Source organism: Nothoprocta perdicaria, unplaced genomic scaffold (genome assembly GCF_003342845.1).
Source record: "Nothoprocta perdicaria isolate Ctin4 unplaced genomic scaffold, notPer1 scaffold_35, whole genome shotgun sequence".
In the NCBI taxonomy this organism is placed as follows: Eukaryota; Metazoa; Chordata; class Aves; order Tinamiformes; family Tinamidae; genus Nothoprocta; species Nothoprocta perdicaria.
In genome coordinates this window covers 1,054,799-1,076,875 of record NW_020455588.1, presented here as the reverse complement: position 1 = coordinate 1,076,875, position 22,077 = coordinate 1,054,799, and the positions used below count along the sequence as shown (strand labels likewise).

The 22,077-nt window shown below is 37.1% G+C and overlaps 1 protein-coding gene across 1 annotated transcript in view; it reads left to right on the top strand.

Annotated features, from left to right (window-relative positions):
- LOC112951397 (protein FAM172A-like) overlaps nucleotides 1-21,646 on the top strand; it is a 38,867-nt gene extending 17,221 nt beyond the window's left edge. Inside the window, exons 5-7 of the mRNA XM_026044094.1 lie at nucleotides 14,431-14,496; nucleotides 20,129-20,320; nucleotides 21,626-21,646. Of these exons, the coding sequence (XP_025899879.1) occupies nucleotides 14,431-14,496; nucleotides 20,129-20,320; nucleotides 21,626-21,646 (279 nt within the window). The remainder of the gene's footprint in view (nucleotides 1-14,430; nucleotides 14,497-20,128; nucleotides 20,321-21,625) is intronic.
- Nucleotides 21,647-22,077: the final 431 nt, after the last annotated feature.

Genomic DNA, 22,077 nt, shown 5'->3' with positions numbered 1-22,077 from the left:
TTTAGTGTCTTTATAATCTTAGATTTCAGTTTGTGACAATCCGTTCATCTTGACCATTGCCTTGTGGTGAGCAGACACTTTAGTGAGGATTGAAGACTACTTCATAATAAGGAAATAGGAATTTAAATATGAATCTTTGTTGCATGCAGTGTATTCATTTGCATATGCTAAATCTGCTTTCAAAAATCTGCTGTTTGTGAAGACTTTTTACTGGAATGATTATGTCAGATGTGCTTCAGTGAACTCTCCTCGTTTGTAGGCAGCAATTGGCAGTAGGTTGGTTCATCACAGTAACATGACAGTACTCGAAAGGTTCAGAGATAGTTTCATAATTATTGTTAGCATGATTCTTGAAAGAAACGATGAGCATCTCATAAACCCAGATGGGAATTTGTTACGTTGTTGATAAATGTGTTGATAAATGTGTTTTACATTTTTAAATTGATAAACAGTGAAAAGCAGAGAAGATACAATAAGGCAGATGGTTGTTTATAAAGCACTTGCAAGTTGCTGCAATTTGAAGAATGGTACTAATTGTTAAAAAGAAGACAAAAATTGGAGTGGGGGGAGTGTTTCAATGAGTTAATCATGAGCTTTTTAAAAATAAAACCTTCAGCAGCTTTAGTTCAATTAGAGCCATTCTTGCCATCCTGGGTTTATGTGAAAAAGTTTAGACTCTGAGTTCTTAATAAACTTTTGGACCAACCATTCTCCTGTAGCTAAAAGTAATAGCAACTCACCTTTTATCTAAATCTTTCCATGCCCTTCCTCCTTTCTTTTTCTCTCTCAAAAAAAGAAAAATAGTAAACTCCATAATCAACAGAGACTTTGCACCAAGGAGACAAGACTGCTTTCTAGTTTGTTTACTTTTCATGAGATGAGGGGTTGAATGGTGAAAAAGAATTTTTTGGGGACAGGTAAGAGAGGGGGGAAAAAAAACCTGAAAGGTAAAAGTTGTCCTTACACAGAATACAAATAAATATTCTTGATGAAACTAGTTGCTGTTGGTGGTGAAGTTAGTGGTTCGTCTTTGTCTTGTATATATACAGTTTTTGTTTCCATCAGTGATATTAAAAGTTTTATGTGTAATTCATCAGAAGTTCTTTGGAAACTAAAGATATGCAAATATCTTCATCAAGTAGCTCTTTTAAAATTTGTTTATTTTACCTCAGTTGCAGAACTCCAGAAGACTTGCAGTTTTCTTTGACAGGATTTTCAACTTCTTCGTGGTGAAGAATTTAACTCTTTCTGTGTCTTCATCAAAAGACCTCCATATTTTTGAGTTTTCTGGGAATGTTTTGATTAAAATTTGGCAGAAGAGGGATATTTTTTAATAAAGCCATATCAGCTGTGTCAGTGCTTAATAGGGATAATTTGGAAGGAAAAAAAATCAATTATAAATCAATAGAGCGTTGTATTTCTGTATATGCAAACAGCCTAAAATTACTTTAAGATGCTCCAGCTGCTCAATTCATGTTAACTCAATCACAACTGAATGTCAGTATCAGTTTTCTTCTGTTGATCTCAGCAGCAAAAATGCCCACTTGGTGTGGCTGAGGCTGCTAGCTGCAGCTTTGACTAGGGAGGAAGATCAGTTCATGAGGTTGGTTACTTAGAGATCCTTTTAATGTCTAATTACCTATCTTACCTCTCTTGCTTTCATGTCTCCAACATGAGAGGTAGAGCCTTGTCCTCCTCTGCAAATGTTGTCATTTCCTTGCGTTTAGGGATGCAGATTTGCCACCTGCACTTCTTGGGAAGTTGCAGCTTTTAACTTGCTGCAGTCTAGCTGCCAGATCTTCCAGGTCCTCTTCTGCCAAGGCCACCACATTTGTTGGTGTTAGTACAAGGCAAGAAACCTTTTCCAGTATTTCAGTGGTGTGATGGTTTTCATTCAATGGTAAAATGGAAGCAAGAATGGTCAGTGTAATGTACCTTTTGGAGGATTTTGCCAGTGGCAAATGATTGCTAAGTATTACATGAATTATTGAAATTTAAGTGCTGTAAATATCACAGGTACCATCTACCTGAATCAGATCCCAAAAGAGACATGTGGGCCTCTGTCACAGAGGTGCAGAATGTGTGGGCTGGAATGATCATTATGATCCACGTATGCTTGTGCTTGTGAAGCTCATGCTCGTGAGCACTGTTTTTAGCAACGACTGAGGACCGTATTTTTCCTGAGGGGTAATGTCTTTTTCCATGTACTTCTTGATGAATCTTACGAGACAGATCTTCGTGAGGAATGGAGAAATCCACCCGGTGTATCTTTAGAGAGAAGATAACTGTCCTACCTGGTCAGTCAAAAATTATACGTGCTGGAGTTGTTGACAGATTATTATTAGTTTTTTTTCTGCCTTTTATTCTGAAAAACAAATGAAAACATTGTGGTAGGTAATACTCATAAATGAGCGGTGGCAACACGCAGGAAACTGAGTGTCACTCATGAGGATGCCATTCATTTTTGGAAACAGGATTGATATCTTAGGTAAGTTAACTGGTAGTACTGGTTGTTCTCTAGAGTCACAGAATGATTTAGGTTGCACCTCTGGTGATTCTGTGGTCAACTCCATTGCTCAAAGCAGGGCTAGCTTGAAAGTTAGATCAGGCTGATCAATAAAATTACACAAACTACTTGTAGAAGGAGCCTTCTAGCCCTGGGTGTCTACTACAGAGATCTGTCCTCACGTACTGGTGGTGGAGCTTCCTAGTATAAAAGAGACCACAGAGAAAATTTGGTGCAGCGAGGTTTGAGAAAACTGATTGTGTTAGATAGGCAAACCTAAGGGAGAAACTGCCGATTTCCAACTGTCGTAAGGCTCAGATAGAACGATTCACTGGCCTTTTGTTAAATACAATATCAAAACCAATGACAACTTTGTAAGGAGCGCTACAAAATGCATGCAACTGTTCACAATTATAAGACATGGGGATATGACATACACCCAAAGAAGGAGGTATAACTGCTGTCTGCTAGGTGCTGTACTGCAGCCAGTATCTGTATGGATCCTATAGTATCCTCAGGATCTTTTGTGTTTGAGTTCTGAGAATGTATTGCCTTCCAGCAGCCACTTTTTCAGGATACGTAATGTGGTGCACTTTAAAGTATTGCGAGGCAGTATCTACACATACTGCCCCCTCAGTCTGGTTGTGTTTGCAGACGAATGCTCATTAGGAGGGTGTGTGTTTTCAGATTAGTTTAGAATAGGAAGGGAAGCAGATAATATGGCAACATGAGCCTGGACCCCGAGTTACCATCCAGAAATAGAGCTCCAGCCTGTCGTGTATTTCAGTCTGCACTTCAGTGGGTCACAGATTTTCTCTCTTTGTTTTGGGAATATTGGAGAACACTGGAAGCTAAGTAGAAATTAATCATGGTGTGAGAGCTCTAGTCACTGCTTCTGATATCAGCATTATTCAGTGCTGTCAGTTACAGTGATGTCTTATAAACAAAAGTATTTCCAAGTATATGTAGTTCTAAGTTGATAGAATTCAAATAATTTGGAGAACAGATGCATTGAAATCAACTTGTGGAAATGATCAACGTGAGTTCCAAGTATGTGGCTGCACAAATTTGATCAGTTCTACATCAATAAGCTAAAATTCCAAACTCATAAAATATGTCATTAATATTTCTGTGCAACATTTTTTTTCTTTATACAAATACACTATATTCAGAAGAATTCCACAGAAAATCTGTAAGATGATGTTTGTTGGTCTTTATCTACAAAAAAATTGTTTTCATTTCCAAGTCTATCCAAGAACTTAAAAATATCTCTTCTTCCACTGTCTTTTCCAAACAGATTTCTGTGTGAGTTCACTATAATCTTCTTCTGTTTATAAGTTTCTTTTAGGCTTAGCTTTCCACCTCCACAGGAAACCAATTGAGGATATTGTTAGATACATTAGAAAGCAGAATTCACTTGGTTGCAGTATTAAAGAACCTACTATTAATTTTTGACATAAAAATAGCCCATAACCCCAGAGATAATATGGGTAATGTGAACAGAAAAGAAAGAAATTATAAGGTGAGTGCGAGTGGGAAGTTGAAGGTTGACGCACGTTTTCAGTACTTTTTTTGATATATTGTATGCAATAACCAAATCAGTCCTAACCCATGCCGTGATAATGTAATTTTGAGCTGATGTCCCACATTCAGGAATGAAAGTATCCTTCATTCTTCACTGCAGTACATAATTCTAGGAATACTTAATTCATAATTCTAAGAATTAGAATGCATTGGGAAAACACCAAGACGAGCCGGACAAGCCACTGTGTGTTTGTTTCCCCTCCATGCAGCCAAAACCAGAGTATTTGGCTGACTGTCAGAAGAAGCAGCAGTAATTTTTTCCAGCATCAGCGGAGGCATTTTGCTGTTGAAAAAACGAAGCTTCCATTTCCTTAGCCCAAGAAAAAGCTCGGCCTGTGCTGTCACTGAGGGCACAAAAGTGAGGATCTCATTTCACCCAGGGAGCTGTTGTGTGCCGCTGCCCGCCGGCGCTCCTGAAGCGCTGCCGGTTCTGCCAGCAGCTCGTGCGCCCTGAGAGCCGCGTCCCAAGCGGAGCTGCCCCTCAGCTGCTGCCCCTCTGCCCTGTTTGGTTTGGAAACTGATGGGACGGTGGCTGCGCCTTGTGTTGACTGACGATGCCCACAGTCAGAATGTGGTCACGGGACCATCCATCATAGCGAGTAATGAAAAGGGTTTTGAATTTCATACATGTAGGGCAGTTTGTCTGTGTGCAAGTTCTCTGCTCAGTACACACAGCATGGAGATGTCATATCAAATCCTGTGGTCCTAAAACAAATTTGTTTTGAGGCAAAGAGTCTTTCTGTTCCTTAAGCTTCCCTCCCTCTCACCTTTTCATTTCATCCTCTCTTTGTCGTCGCTATTTTAGATGACATTTGTTAAAACTCAAGATAGTTTTCATTTGTCTCTTTACCAAACACAAGTAAGATTGAACAGAACTTTTTGAGCAAGCAACTGTGATAAATTATAATAAATTACAAATATACTTCTTGCTGTGTCTGGTATCCACTATTTTTATCTATATACATAAAATTGTCTACTCAATGCTTTTATGAAATATTATTAAAAATTTGAAGAACAGAGGCTAGGAAGAAGTTCCTGATCAGACAAGATTATTCCGTCTTTGTTGAGAAGGAATTATCATTACTACTTTGTCCTTGTCACTGATAACTGTTTATTGCCTGGAATGTTAGAGGATATCAACCACTAGTGTAGTCAGACATAATCCTGTGGTCGCTGTTGGACAAAAGTGCAAAGGATCTTGTCTGGCAAAATTGTCCTGGGAAACTGGAAAACAACCGAGGACCAGATCCTGGTCGCATTACTTGAAAATGGGCATCAAAACAGGCTTATACAGAGGATGTTCTGACTGAGAGTATTCCATAACTTCACACAGTTTTTAGAAGTAATGACTTAATTAGCTGGACATGCGCAGTGTTGTATTGTTGTAATGGAAAAATGGCATAAGAGCATGCTGAACACCCCATTTCACAAGAACTTCTCTTTTTTTCTGACAATATTTCTATTCAGTAGAAGGTCAAACAGTATTTGACGTTTGTATAAAATCATAAATTGTCACAATTCTTCTTAATTGGTGTCATGTTATATTAAAAGCACATGATGCAGTCTTGTGTAATTGGGTTTTCTCTTGCTGGTAGTACTCAGAAACATGTATTTCTTGCCCAAGCACAGTATATAAGTAAATTTAATTAAAAAACAGTATATTGTTTATTGTGTACAGAACTTCATTATTAACTCAATTTTTTCCTCCAGTCCTGATACTTTTTCTCAGATAGCTTAATGTGAAGTGCTCTACTAATGGGTTGTCTTTCGAAGTCTTGATAATTATTATAGCAAAAGTTAGTAGGCGTGCAGGCAGTGTGATTTGACTATGCTAGTTCCTTGGTCATGATTCCTTAGGAAGAAAGGATGTCACCTGCTTTTTGGACACTAAATATAAATATTTGTGATGAACTAATAATAATATTAAATGCATTCTGGAGCTATTAAGTTTGTTTTATAAACCTTTGTTCTCAATGATGTTTTTTCCTTGTAGCATTGTTTAAAAACAAAGCAGAAAAAGCACTTGAAAGAACATTTCCAAGTGTGATTTAATGAAAATGTTTTGAATGTTAACTGGTTTCAGGTATTTTATAGGAGAGTTAAATGAAAGGAGTTTGAAGCACTCTTCCTTACCTCGTGGTTGAAAGTTCTGCTGTTTTTTGCAGTACCTGGAGTTTTTGTAGTTTGCTCTCCCTTTGAGTTTGCCTGCCAGCAGAACCGAAGGATATGTTTAGACAGGCTCAGTCATGTGGTATAGAAAAATGAAACCTTTTCTTGAGAAATAATGAGGAAGAAAAAAGCGTAGAAAAAGGTTCATCAATGTCCAAGGTGTTTTCTCAACCTTCAGCCTGATATCCCCAGAAGAGACAGTGCCCTCAGGGCAAGTTTTTCTTTTCTTAAGGGAAAGTTTTGTTCAGAGTGCCAGATATCATAACCGTAGACTAGAAAGCAGAAAGAAAGCCAGCTCACTTTATTAGAAGTTAACTGCTGGCTTTTGTCAGTTACTCAAAGCCAGGGAGAGTGCCAGGTATCCTCCTTTACTATGGGATGAGTTAATGACCCCTTTGCACTCTGGTTGGTAATTACTCTGCTGAATGAAAAGAGGAGTAAGTATAGTTTAACAGGAAACATATAAGTATTTGCTGTTTGTGTTTTTGAGGGCAGCGACTCTTATTTGTGCCATGAAAAGAGAGAAAGAAAGAGAGAAAGCAAGAAAGGGAAAAAAATGCTTATGGCCAGTGCCATGTCCTTTTTCACTAAAATTATGTAAATCCAATTTGTCTTGACCCACAGCTGTTCTGGAGTATGATGGCAGAATGGTTAAGACATCTTAGTATGGAAAGAAGGTGTTAATTTGAGTTCTGCTCTGGATTTACATAAAATTAAACCTTCAGTCCATCTGTGAATATTTATCTGGTCATTTCTGCTGAGGAATCAAAGGTGGTAAAATGAGATGCTTGACACATCGCTGCCTTTTTGTGTGTGACTACAAAAGCTGGTAGGCTTTAGCTATGTTAATCTGGTATGTCATTTGGATTTGGGATGGATTTTTAACCTTTCAAAAACCACATAGTACCACCTCTCCCCCTAAACATTAGCAGTTGAAATCAAACCTCCTATTGTCTTGTGTTCAACATGCCTTTTCATAAGTCATCTCTAATATGAAATTTAAGATAATAATCTAAAGTTTTAGTTCTTGAACTGGAATTTTAAAATGTGCTCATGAGCCATGGTTTGTATTTATATGTATATATACAGACACACGCGCACATACACACACACACGCGCGCATATATTTGTTTCCCTATTAAGCTTTTGGGAAGTTTTGGTTGCGTTTGTTTTTCATCCATTTGTTTCTTAGCTTAGCTTGGGGATAGAGGTCATGTTTTCTACTGATGTTGGATTGCTTCTAGCACTGGGTGCCTGGCTGAAGCCTCTGTTTAGTACTGATACATATACTTGTATATATTTAAATAAGAATTGAGAAATTCTGTAAGATTTGCTACATAATTAAGTAGTTTCTGAAGCCACATAGTTATCAAGCTGCTTATATAAAATAAGACGTACTTTTTTTCTGAAAAGAAAAACAAAACAAAAAAAAAGCAAATAAACAAAAAATAAATCAAAAAATAAACCAACAGGTGTCAGCAAAGACCATGTAACAAAACATTGGGTCAAATCACATCAACAATAATGCTGCATTCATGACAAGTCCATGTTGTTTTTCATTTAATTCCCTCAAAAGATCTTGAGATCCTATTTGTGATCAGTCAACTCAAAATCCAGAATATCACACCAATGTGTTAGGACTGAATTGAATTGCTTTCAGTAGAGAAAGCAAGAAATCCCTTAGAGGTAATGTCAATTCCATCTTAATGAATTGTTCTCCCACACTATAATCCAAGTGAGGTCTTTTGTGGATTTTTAAAATGCCATTGATTTTTTTTTTCCAGTGAACAGAGCCTTTAGAAAGTCCATTCAGCTTTTAGGATTTTTCTCTTTGCTCTGGTGTGGTGATGGGAGCTTCTTTGTTTGTTTGTTTGCTTGTCCCCGTTCTTAAGGTAGTCTGTGTCCGAGAGCAGTACGTCAAAAAGTTCCCTTGCATCTCTCGTTGTTCCTCATTGGCAGGTTTGTCACTGGAGGGTCAAAATAAAGCTGGTTCAGCCAAGGCCGTGGCAGCCGCAGTAGCAAGCCTCAGGTCAGTCCCACCACTCGAGCTTTGCCGCAGGGCAGCCAGTTGGAATTCGTTTTGCATTTTTTCACTAGGCATTATTGCCCTGACACTGCAAAGAGGGGGGAAAAAAGGCTTGTGGGTATGGTATAAAGGTAGCAGCTTTTTCATGCTCCCTTTCTCTTTTTATCCTTATTGTGATTATTACCAGTAAGGGAATAAATCTTGTAAAACAATGACAAAGTCTATAACTTGTGATAGTATTGTTGGTAGTGATTAAAACTTGCTTATTTTTTGGTTTTAGTGATAAAATACTTGATCTGTGTACGCTGCCCTGAAGTCCCTGAAATAGTCCTGGTAGTGCTGTGGGGCCTAATGTCTTGAGCTCAATTAAAATTATTTGAAAATGGCTTTCTAGACTCATGAATGATCCTTTTTTTTGAGGAAGTTAGATTCTAGAAGACTAAGTTCCTGTGACAGGGCTGTATTGATAGCTGGAAACATTTGCGAGGGCTGGGGAGCTGACAGTGACTGTCTGTGCTGCACAGAGTCAGGTAGGAGAATGTGCTGCTTTGGAGAAAGAGAAGAAGAACATGCAGGCAAATGACATTGATTTTGTTATGCAAGTAGAATAGTCAGACTGGTAATGTCAAGCAGTTACACATTTTAAATGTAATTCTCTCACCGAACTTGACAAGAGACTAGTCCTAGAGCTTGAATTGCCTCCATGTATTCTCTAAAGAAAAAGAAAATCTTGCATTTTTCTCCACCTCAAAGCATAGTAAATCATATCCAAACGAGTTGCAGTAGTAGTACCGTGTGGTGAGGTTTCAGTATTTTGAGCAAATCGTTGCCAATGGTATTTTCGATTGAATTTTACTTCCCTTTTTCTAGCTTTGTGCTTGTACTCTAAGATTGTATAGGAGATTAAGTATGTTTAAGCTTTAAGGCTAACAGAGGAATGGCAACTGCAGGAGGAACATGCTTGGCCTTGATCAGGCATTTAAGGAATGTTGTTTCACGGATCGACATCTTTGGAGGTGGAAGCCTCCCATCCCCTGAATAAGTGCAGCTTTGCCAGTGTATCTCATCTGTGATGTAACGCAGCCTCGGTTCATTTCGAGAGGTAGTTCAGTCTCCTTTCTCATTTAGCCCTTGCATTAGTGAAAAGCAGAACCAGAGTGGTAACTGTGGCGATGATGACAGGGTTCAGCCAGTAATTTCAATATTTATGAATGGGGAATGTGGCAAAAATGGATTCGTTTGCCTTTGAGTCCCCTTTGAGTGTGGAAAAATCACAGGTCCATCCATCTGGATGTGGCCTACAAGAAGAACACATTTAACTGCTGGTTTACTCTCCGTTTTCTTGTGTTCTTTTGGAGTTGTGTAGAAACAGGCAGTGGTGTGCACAGCTTTTTGTGATGGTCTTGTCATCTGTCATGTGGCTGGATGCGATGTCGGATAGTCACTCGTGGTTTATCCCTTACCATGTTGCGTGTGCTTCATTTGTTACCGAGTGTTAATTGTGCTCTGGCCATACGACAGTGTTGTTGGCATTTTGGTCCTGAGGGATGTACGTGTGGGAGGAGAGTGACATGTGGCATTTGATCGTCCTCAAAGGGTCCTTGTGGTTTGCTGAGGGGTTCCTCACATCAGCTGTGAATCCACAAACAGTTACTGAGATGTGGTGTTTTCTGGTGGCTGATGATAGGTGTTGGTCTAGAAGGAAAAGGCCCCAAACTCCACAGGTTCATACCTTTTCTTAAAAATATTTTTAGCAGTGGATTCACCTGGAAGACATTTTGCAACTCTGGAAAGTAGTTTATTTCTTTTTTTTTCTTCTCTTCAAGGGTTTTACTGTCCCATTCTTACACTTAGTGTAGTGATGGGCAGAGTTAGTCGTGGTTCGTTTTGAAAGTGGAAATACTCACAAGGGAAAAGAGAACTTGGGTTGTAAAGCACAGCAGGGAAGGGGCTTGACTAGCAAGGCTCAGTGCACTTCATTGCATCTCAGCATGGGTTTTGATGTGGTATATGCTGAAACAGCTCCCCTGGATTAGTATGTAGGTGCTATGAAACAAGTCACTTAGTTATGATCTAGTATACCCAGTATGCCTGGGTATCTGTATTATGGAAAGTTCAGCAGTGGGTCAGCTACAGCTGTGGTTTTCCTTGTGCGTCAATCAGGCTCCTGAGATTTTGGCGTGTGTTAAACCATTTTATTTCTTAGAAACTTAAAATTCAGATTTTCTCACTTCAGAATGAGTTATTGGCCATCTTGCTTTGTGGGCATGATTTTGGTTGGGTTTGTTTTGTTTTGTTTTTGTTTCTCCTCTCTCCTCCCCGCTATCCCAGACTTTCCTTGCCCTTAGTAGTTACTGCATCTGTCTCTGCAACGAGGAGTCTCCTTGTATTTGTCTCCATTTATCATCAGGCTTACACTTCAGTACTTCACAGTCTTTGAGCTTTAAATGTATAAGTAGTCTTCAGTGGCTCTTAGCCTTTAATTTCTGTTTTGGCACATTGTGTGCCACTGTCAGTCTTTTGATCACTTGGCTTTCAGGAGTCTGAATTGCACAGATTTTACAAATTCTGCTGCTAATAGAAATTTTTGATATTTTTAAATAACTGAAACCAGTCCTTAAGGAAATGTTAACAGAGCACAGATAATACTAAGTGAGAACTTTAATGATTTATGTGTGATAGAATCATGTTTCGACCTGTGTTTTCAGTTTTGCCCCATAGATTGTGTGGAACCTTGTAGTCTTGTCCACCATTCCACAGGATATTTACTACTGCAAGGGTAAGATCTCTGTTCTAAGATACAATAATGTTTTGGAGATTTTTTTCATCTTCTGTCTCTATCCTCTACTGTAAATGACATTTAATTATTCTGTAATTAAAAATAGTCCATTGTGGATTTGTATTATGGGGCTGAATTAAATTTCTCTGTGTTGGATAACCTTAATTCTGATGTTTCCTAACTGCTCATTTTTAATATAGTGTCCTTGATATCTTTTGTTTAATCGTCTTAGAAATCTATTAAATTATGCTGATCATGACATTGGGTCTGTCCCTCAATTACCAGTAAGACTTTTTGAACTGTAAAGATATCTTTGGGTCCACTGGTACTTTGGAAGAGCACTTCTGAAGGTACTTGCATGTCTTTGATTCTCCTTAAGTTGGGAGTTTTAGCTTTTTTAGGCTCCTCTAAAGGGAAATGACAACCCTGAATTTAGGTTCCTGTCCTGAACCAGAGTTAGTAACATCAGGCTGGAATGAACAGCCTACGTCGTTGGATATGTGCAGGCACAAGCAACAGCATGACAGATGTTTAGTCCAGAAAAGTTCATAGGGCGTAACTTTAATCACTTTCTCACTTAAGAAGTCACATGATACTTTTCAAAATCTTGCAACGATTTTCATGTCTTAAAGTATCAGAATTCACAAGCTACTAATATTACCTGAAGAGGTTTTGGCTATTGAAATTGCATCCCTCATGTCTGAAACATACGCTTCTGATGTAAAGTTTAATTATTACTCTATGAATAACATACCACAATTTTCTTCTGTTCTTTTGAACACATATAGAAAATCAAGTTTTACATTTTTTTCCATTTAGATTTTTTTCAAAATTCTAAGAAGTAATTGAAAGCAGAAGATCCCAGAAGCAATGCTAGATTTGCAACATGTCCAGTACTTGCAGCCATGTTCCTTGGTAGGACAGATTTGTACTAGATTTTCCAGACACATGACATGATAAATGCAGTAAACCTGGCTGTTATTATGTTATTTTCAAATATGGAAGTATAGCGTATTCCTGAACTTTTTGATGTCCTATTTCCCCTGCAGCCCCCTTAAAAATGGGGGTCCTATACAAACAGGGGCAGTTTACAGCAGGGTTTGTTCTATTGTGTCTCAGTCTTGGTCTCAGTCCTAGTGCTGATCTGTCTGAGAATCAGAGTATGACCCTTTCCCCTTTGCATTAGAGAATCCTTACCTATTTTATCTTTCTTCATGTGTTCTCATATTAAAAGCATCATTAGGCTATGCCTTTTCTATGCTATAGAGCATTCTAGTGATTTAACAATCTCAATTTTTAAGGCTGACACCATAAGTGCATGAAGGCTTAGTTAGAATCAGAGCCCCATTGAGCCAGGCTCTGTAAAAAATGAGTCAGAGGTTACTTTTGCCTTGAAGAGATCACAATCTAAATAGATGTAACTGTGTAGCTGAGGAATAAATGGTCAATTTTTGCAGCTGGTGTGCAACTGATATGTACACTTTCTTCTTTGCAATTTTTTTTCCTCTTCCAAGTATTCTTTAATATTTTTGGAGGTAGGTACATGCCATGTTTTAAAAGTGAAAAATAAAATCCCCATGTCTGAGGCCATATTATCATTATGCTCATTTTAATGTCTGCACAACATCAACATCAGAGACTGCAGGAACTTAACTGCTTTACTTGCTGGCATTATACTGAAGTTGATTTCAGTGAACCATAAAAAAGTTTGGCCCTGAAGGTAAAATTACACTGTATGCATGTTCCTAACATACTGCTTTGGGGATAAACATGTCTTAAATCAACTCATCGCTTACAGCTAAATTCCCTCCCCAAATGCAGTTTCCCTGTAGATACTAATGTTCAGTAAGACTGATTTTTTTTAAACTCTATTTTTTTTAACATAATTTTATCCAATACATGTATTTGAGCAAGGTAGTAATAAAAAATCACATATTTCTAATAAAGTTTTTTTTGTCTTTTGTGAAATGTATGCATGTGGGAGGGCTTTTTTAATTTACTTTCAGTACTTTTAATTTGCTCAGATATGTTCCAAACGCTTGCATATTACACTTGCTCACATGTACATAATGAAAACTTTTGGACTTCATTGAAACTTTATTTGGTAATTGTGCATTTGGAAAATTAAAATTGAAGTTTATGATACCCTGGCTCCTACTTGCACTGTTCATAGCGTGTTGTTAAGATGCCATCACTGGAGAGCTTTGTTACAGCGACGTTGCTGCCGTGGCTTAATAGGCTGCGGGTTCAGATGGCTGTTACTGTGGCCTTGAGGGGTGGACTAAAGAATACCAGCTGGGTTGTACCCAGATATTCTTACATTAATATTGCAGGACTTAGATCTTGTCCTATCTGGAATTTAAGCATAGTTCCCCAAGCTTTAAAGGGAAGGCAAGCACTGTTTGAGACTCTTAATGAGCACTTTTTTCCTTTTTAATTTGGCTTTTTCTTTTTTTTTTAAGTGAAGCCAGCAAAATCTAGAAAGTTGCTTCCCAACCATTTTTACACTCTCATATGAACAAAGCATTTTAGTTTCTTGTACAACTTAATTCCCAAATTAATAATGGTCAGAAAGTTCTTCCGTTTGCGTCTCTGCTTTCTCAGAATATAGAAAGGTGAAAAAAATTCCCTGAATGCTGGGCCTGCTTTTGAATTGTGAACAATTTTTGTAACGCTTAAGACAGCAATTGTTTGGTTGTATTAGGTGATTAGCTTGATTTTTTTTTTTTTTATTGCTCTTTGAAATGATTCTTTTTTTTCTGTCTTACAATTTGTGCATAGAGATTTAAATTTTCCCACAGTGCAGAATGAGCCAGGGATTTTTTTTTCTATTTCGACTGCCTTTGACCCACCTCTGCCCTGCTCAGGGAGCAGGAATGGCAAGGCAACCTGTGCTTAGGGTGGCTGAGGGTCTGCTCTCCGCATAGCTCATCAAGTCATGAAGTGAACCTGCAGGGAGGAGGGTTTCAGCGGTCCTGCTTGTGGAGAAAAAAAATGCTTTTAAAGTATCTCTTTACCAAAAAGAAAAAAAAAAAAAAAAGAGCCTTTCTTGTACCCCTGAGTATATATTAATTGGTTATAATCCTTAGTTTTGAGGCACATAATTATTCATACAGCAGCAGGTGATGGATTCCCAGGTAGAGATTCTGTTTCTTTGTAGCGGCAAGCAGCCTCTTCTGAGGGCCAGAGCAGAGCCTTTGCTATGAAGCCACAGGTTCTTTAATTAGTTGTATAGTGAAGATTTAGATCGACAGCAAAACATACACAGGTTTGACCACTTGCCTGTAAGTTTTCTGACCGGATATGCTATTAGTTTAAGTGCTCTAATTTCTGTTTGTTTTTCTTTTTGTTTGGTTTTTCTTCCAGATCATAACTAAATATGTTTATGGACTACTGGAAGAGGAATGCCACTTGAAAAAAGTAACTCTCCCAGTAAGTGTAAATTCTTTTCATAGTTGTTATTCTCTTGTTGGCTCTGTGCAGCTGCCAGTCCCTGCCCTGAGGGGACTGTGGTCCAGGCTTCGGAGAAAGCCACGGTGTGCTCAGGCTCCATGGGAGCTCCGTCTCAGGGCACTGACTTCACGTGTGGTGTGTGCCTGTGACTACAGAAATAATTTTGCCTGCCTTCTAATGCATGTTGTATTTCTACCTTAGCATTCCTAGCTTGCCAGATGTCAGCATGATCAAAACGCTGTATTTTTGCTGGAGAAAGCCTCTTTTCAAAACCTATTTGCGAATGTTGTTTGCAGCTGGGTTTAGAGAACTGAAGACAGGTGTCTTTGCAAGCTGAGGAATAAGCTCAAAATAGAGCCTGAGTAAAGTACCCCAAATCTTTTCAAAACAGACTTACCAAATAGTTTTTTCCATAACTTGTAACATATATTTGCAGTCCCCTAAACGAGGGATGCTGCACAACTGAACTCTGAGGGGACACCAGGTGAGGAAAGCCTTCCCTCGGTTAGATTCCTCTCCTCAGACAGAAAACAGGTTTGTGTTTGCGATGCCAGTCTGCGTGAGGCAATATGTCATGTGGTCTCTGTAGCATCTCTGCACGACAGGGTTTCTTTTGAAGGAGTTTTAGTACTTCCATGTTCCAGACAGATAATTTTTAAAGGGAAAAAATATGCTTATTCTGTGAAATGTCACATGCTGTCTGTGAAAAGAACAAGACATAAACTAGGATCACCCAAAATTGAATGTGAGGAGCCGCTTGTTGCATTTATAAAGTCTAATAATGAATCGGAGAGTTTGGGACCGATGGATGATAGAAGTGCAAAAGGGAGGCAAAAAAAGGAAAAGGTCAAATAAGACAAACTGAAATTATTATTTCCAATATTCTTTGTTACATTTCTTTTTTTAAGAGGATTTAATTTTGAGGAACTATCTCAAATAGACATATCAGTAGAGGGGATCTTGGAACAAATTGCTGTAACGGGCAATACTTGGTTTCCAGGATTAGATAGTTTTTAATCCCAGGGTTCTGTAAGAAGGCAAATATGAAGCTGCAGAACAACCAGCAGCGACCTAACTTACTGCTTAAATCAGCGTTTTTACATAAGAGAAATGCAAAAGGACTAAATGCAATAGTAGACTTTGGAGGGGCTCCAGGAGGGATTCACAAAACTGTATTATCACAAAGTCTGACCTTTGTACCAAGCAGATTAGTAAAAACTATGATAAAATATTGAATTAGTAAAGGCAGAACTATGTACTGAGGAAAATTCAATACTGCTTTTATTAAAAAAAAAAAAAAAAAAAGTCTATATTGAAAGAGGTTGAGATCATGTGAATAAGAAAAATCTTGTCAATAATGGACTACCTGGATTTCCAACAAGCTGTCAACAAGCTTGCTAAATTTATTTCATAAAAATTAAACTGTCATGGGATGAGAGGAAAAAGTCCCCTTATGAATTAATAATTGGCTGAAAGGAGGAGAGAAAGAGAGAGAGGGGAAAAAAAGGATTCTTGTTTTATAGCTAAAAGTTGTTGTTACAGATGCCTTGTTATTAAGGTCGGCACTGGCATACTTGTTAATAAAGGAAAAAAGGGATCGATAGAAGAAGGTAACAAAGTTTGCTGATTCTTCTAAAATGCTTTAGAATACTTAGATCATCTAAAGCTGATTGTGATGAGTTTGGGAATTACTTCATGATGCTGAATGATTGGATGATAAAATGACAAGAGATTCAATTTGATGAAGGTGAAATTATGGGGAAAATAACTCACTGTTAATACAGTAATGGGCTCTAAAAGAGCTTCTACTATGCAGGAAAGAGGTATTGGAGTGATTGTGATGAGCTGTGAGAGAACATCATGTAGTGCTCTTTGACAGTCAAAAACCTCAAAGCAAATAGGATGTTAGGACTTAAGTGCTGCAAAAAATAAAGGAAATAAAACAGGAAAACATTCTGCTTGTTATGTGAGCCCCCATCTTGAACACGGAGTGGAGTCCAGACACCGTATCAAAAAGGATATGAAGAATTTGAAAAAGAATATAGAGGAGAGTTGCAAGAATGATTACAGGCACAAAATGCTCTTCAGTCAAAGATTAGACAGAAAGATTGTTCAGCTTAGAAAATAGATGACTGAGGAAGGAATATGACAAATCTATACCATCATGAAAGGTGCAGAGAAGATGAATAGGGAATGGTTATTCGCTTTTTTCATAATACAGAAGCTAAGGGGCATCAAATTTAAATTATCAGGCAGGAGATCTTTAGTGAGAGAGAGGAAGTGCGTTTTTTCAGATATAACCCAATTATATTGTACAACTCATTGCCATGAAATACTATCAAGAAGAAAGGTACAAATGGATTCAGAAAACCCATATGACAAAATTTAAGTGGGATAAGTCCCTCGAACTATTGTACCTGCATGCCTGGATATGAATTCTGGCTCAGGAAGGAGGAGGTTCTTGAGGTTATTGATTCTATTTTTTTTCCCTCCTCTGCCCCAACATGATTTTAAGTAGTGTACCAAAATCCTATGACAGCATTGTAGAATTTTTCCTCTTTTTTTAATTGCCACCTGTTTTTTTGCACCAGTTTGTCTGTGCGAAAATCCGGTTCTGCTGTCTTTGTTTTGAGTTCTCAGTTTTCAGTTTTGGCCATGAAGAAAATGTACATTTCTGATATAAAATCAATAAGTTTCCGCTATAAAATCAGGAAAGCTTGCCCATTATTTTAGTATATTAGCATCCATGACAATATATAAATCTCCATTTTTATTTTTTTGTTTTGTATTTCCTACCCGGGAGGCTTAGTTGCAATTGGGTGTTTAGCAAAAGGTTTTGTATTTCTCAGTGTTCAACATCTACTGGGGACTTGAAAGTTTAAGTAAAGAGAGTAATTTGCAGGGAGAAGCAGTTCAATTATTTCTTTTAAATTTCTCATTTTTTGCTCCACTGAAGGCTATGCTATTAATACAAGGAAGAATGTGATTTCTTTTTACCTAGATGAGGCCTTTGTATTTCTCTATTTTTAAAAATCAGGGATTGATCTTTGCTGTTCTTTAGCTGTCGAGGACAAATAAAGGGTGCCTCTGAATTAAATACATCTTTAACAGATACTGGGAAGGGCTGAAATGGATGTTTAAGTAATTACAAGCATTTATTGACGATGCCAGTAAAAGGTTTTGCTGCAGAATCTTCTAACTTATCAACGCTTTGCTTTTTCACTTTTGTAGCTGAAACTTTATTCTACTAGAAAACCAAGGACTTAATTAAAGGAAAACAATTTCTTATATCTGTTACTTACCACTTTTGGCTATTTTGCCACCTAAATACAGTCAATACCTGTTTCAGGTGTGTTGAGTTGACTTTGGCAATTACTAAATGCTAATCATCTTTTTTGTTGCACTAATCATGATTAATAATGATTTTTATTATTATTTTGAGTTAAAAAAAGTACATTAGGAAATTCAGTATTAAGACTGTAACATGAGTTAGCAAGCTTTATATAGAACCACGTAACAGAAGACTTTCCTGTTTTTCAAGAATCAAATGAGTGACTCCTCCCTCAACAAGCTGCTCACATTTATGATCTTTTTTGAGTCTTTCCAGTATTCCATATATTTACAATTCTCTTTCATCCACTCACAAGAGCTGTACTTATTTCACCTGTTTGCAGGGTCCAGACCCATGTTTTTTATTGTGTTTCTTATCTAGAATAAGAAAAGCATTAGTTTCGTTAAAGCTTCCCTTTAAAAGCTTAAAGTTCGATCTTGAACTTTAAGTGCTGTCCAGTGTACAAAATAAAAGCCTGCTAGGACCCAGTGAGATTTTGTGCAGTTTGGGCTAGTAATGGCTAAGAACCAAAAAGGGTATCGTAAAGCCCACATGGCAGCATGAACATGAGATTAATACAAGGTTTCTAAGTATACTTTGATGCTACCTTCTATAATATCAAAAATGCAAAATATACATAAGTATGCTGCTTAGATACGGTATAGACTGGTCATGTGACAGCTCATGAACATCTGAGATGGATCTCTTGAGGAAAAGTTAATCTGCTGTGTGGAAACCTGAAGTATTTCGTAATGCCTGTTGAGTACGTAACTCATGTGAGAGTTGATCATAATTCTAGATCATAATTGTAGACAGTCGTAAAACTTTTTAAGTGTAGTTGTACATTGGAAAAATAAACCAGAGAAGAAGAAAATTAAACTTTGTGTTTCCAGTAAATTATCAACAGAATTTAGATTGATTTGACATTCCTTGCTACAAATTATTGGAAGACTGTTATCTCATGTGCATAACAATGTTGAATCAAATTGCAAATGCGTCTAATTGAAATTCAGTGTTTTACTGAATATATTCAATTTGTATTTAAACAAAGGATCGGAGATAAGTGTTCATGAGTACATCCAGAAGAGAAAATTGCTAATAAATATAAATTATTTTATGTGGTCTCAGTATGTCTCGCACTAAATGGTATTCTACATTGATTTGTCAATAAAGTGAGGTTGTGCACAAGAGTGACCTTTATGTGCATTCTTTAGTGAAAGCTTGATTTAATGAATTACTACTGTTTGAAGATAAATTGGCTTGAAGAAAAGTTTCCAAATGTAATTAAGTTGAAGAAGGGAATGAAGGGTTATTTTTTATCAACTTCATAGATATTTTTAACCATTTTAAATTAACATCTTTTCAGAAGTGTGAACTAGTTATGTGTCTTCTTCTGCAGATGATTACTAAGTGCTAGCATGTCCTGTATGAAAATTTATTTTTTAAAAATTACCTTATAAAAGAGTAAAAAAATACAACCACGTTGTATATTTGTATATCTCTACATTGCATTATCTGTCGTTGTATATCTGAAAAGCTAATTTGTTTTTTAATTGTAGTGCTGTAAGTGTTCAGATTGTGTGCAAAACTGAAATTAGATCTCACTAAGCACTGCTTGTGTTTTAATATCCAATCTTTTTATGCCTGCCATTGTAAGCTATATATACCAATATAGCAACTTCAGAAGCAGCAACGTAAGTTGCCTGTGTCCTCAGTGTGGTTGGTGTCTGCAGAACTTTTATCGTGGATTTCCTGTTTTCTCACAAAGGGTGAGAGAAGAAAAAAAATATGCATGGCATAGAGTGAAAGTTGAGGTGCATGAGTGCTGGGTCATTTTGTAGTAGGGAAGTCTTTGGAGCAGTAAGGTGTTCTGTGGCAGATGCTGAATGCAGCTATGATCAAATGAGCAATTAGCAATTCCTTTTGTTCGTAGTCCCATTGACTGTATTCAAAAAAAAAAAAAAGACTTGGTAGCTTTCAAAAAGTCTGAAAGCTGAACATTAGTAATAGTAAATAGAAATCTCACTTGGATAACTGCTCTAAAACCCAGTATATATTTATGTTTCAAAGTTACTCTGTGCAGGTATTGTTTCTATTTTATTTTTATTTAGTGCCAGTCATGCATTAGTAAATAGAATATATGTACAAATAGTTTTTAACCAGTGAAAGTTCTGGTATCAGTTCTGATGGTGAACTATTTAATGACAAGTGCTTATTTTTGTAATTTTTTTTTTAACTTGCTTATTGATGCTTAAAAACGTATACTGGTTCCAATTGCAGGTAGATGCGACTGAGACTGAACCAAAGAGTTTTATCTTTATGAGTGAGGATGCGTTAACGAATACAGACAAACTGTTGATCCTCATCCATGGCAGCGGTGTTGTGCGAGCAGGTCAGTGGGCTAGGAGGCTTATCATCAACGAAGATCTGGACAGCGGCACGCAGATACCATACATCAAGAGAGCTATCGAGGTAAGTGAAAGTGTATGTGTGTTGCTTGTGTGTGTGCATGTGTATATATGCGTGTATGCATATGGCAAGCTATACATCTGTGATGTTTTACTTTATTAATGGTGTTCAGTATTTCCCCGTGTGTTCATTTTCTGCATGAGGGATTGCTCTTTTTGTTTTTTATTTTTCTTGCCCTTCTACCTCCCCCCCGCTCAACTTTCATCAACTAGAAACAAGTTCTCTTGCAGTTAAAAAAATAAAATAAAAAAAAATCTTAGCTGTGTGTCATATTGTTTTGGCGGCACTGCCATGTAGTTTAATATGGCAGCTAACGTGACAAGAGCCCTTAACAGGAGATGAGACACAATAGAAGACACTACGGAAATTTGTTATGATTTGAAGTGTTTTATTTTACATTTCATTAGATTTGTATGTATTCTCACTCAATGTCTGTTGTAATCTCATGATAACATGAGCTTTCATGATAACAGCAGGCTTTCTTATTAGGCTTCTACTGAATTTGTTAGAGGCACAGGCATTTTCAGTTTTGCACTGAATAATGATTCCTTCTGATTTACCTATCAATACTTGGCAGTAGAAAACGTTTACATTTTATGGACACTATCCTTTTAAAGTTACATCTCTGTGTCATGTTGTGCTGTAATATGTAGGTACCTATGAAAGATGATGCATTTGCGTAATTTTTTTTGACATCATAACTTTGTAAATATAATTCATCTTTTTCATCCTGTAACATAAATGAAACGTATCTGTAGCAAACGCTTGAAACCCCATGTAGGATTAACCATTTCTCCTGTTATATTAACCAAATTAAGGTAATGCTTTAATGTAAATACTGTTTTTACCCCTCTTAATTAAGCTTAAAAACATGTATAACTTTTTTGCAGTAGCATGAGAAAGTGCTTGGTTTATAAAATGAATGTTTCCAACTTCTTTTTTTTTTGTCTTTTTTTCCTCAATAAAACAAAGGAAACATTTTAAATATTTGGGCCATTATATTAATTTTGTGCTGTATTATTCAATAATGAAGCAGCGGATTACAGTTTATGAAAACAAGAAACAAACAACCAGGTGTCTTACTGCAATTATGCATGTATTAATTTAACATAAAGCTTCTGTACATTTTAAATCAAGATACTCGAGTACTTCAGGATTATGAACTATAATATAAGCATATGGTCAGTGAAGTGTGAGATTCATGTCTAAAGTGCAAGGTCCAAAACTCTTCCCAAGAAAGTTAAGGAGCTGTAGCTCCTTAAATTTTTATTACCATGCTGACATACCTATGTTTTTGCTCTTTCCTAGCAACGCTGGTGTCTTAGTTAACCAGAGAGGTTGAGCATTTAAAGCTGTTTGAGCTACTCTGCCTAAGCTACTTGGATGTCTTGAAGAGAATGTTTTTAGGAGAGAGGAATTTTAGCTTGTATTTCCTGTTCTGTATATATGTACTTACTTTGTCCATTGACAAACATCAGCATATCATATCAGTGTAACAGACAGCAGACCTGTATTCCCTTAAATGTGTGTATCTCCTTAAAAAAGGTGGAGTATTTCTGCTTTATTTTTTTTTAATAAAAAACAGAGGACAATACTGAAGAAACTTGGATTCATTATGTTATAACTAAAAGAAATAAAATAGAAGCAATTCCATGCTCATGTTATATCTTCTTCATGTATGGGTTATGTAAATTATTCAAGTACAGCATAGCCTTTTCTCTGTGTGTGTGTGTGTGTGTGTGTGTGTGTGTGTGTGTGTG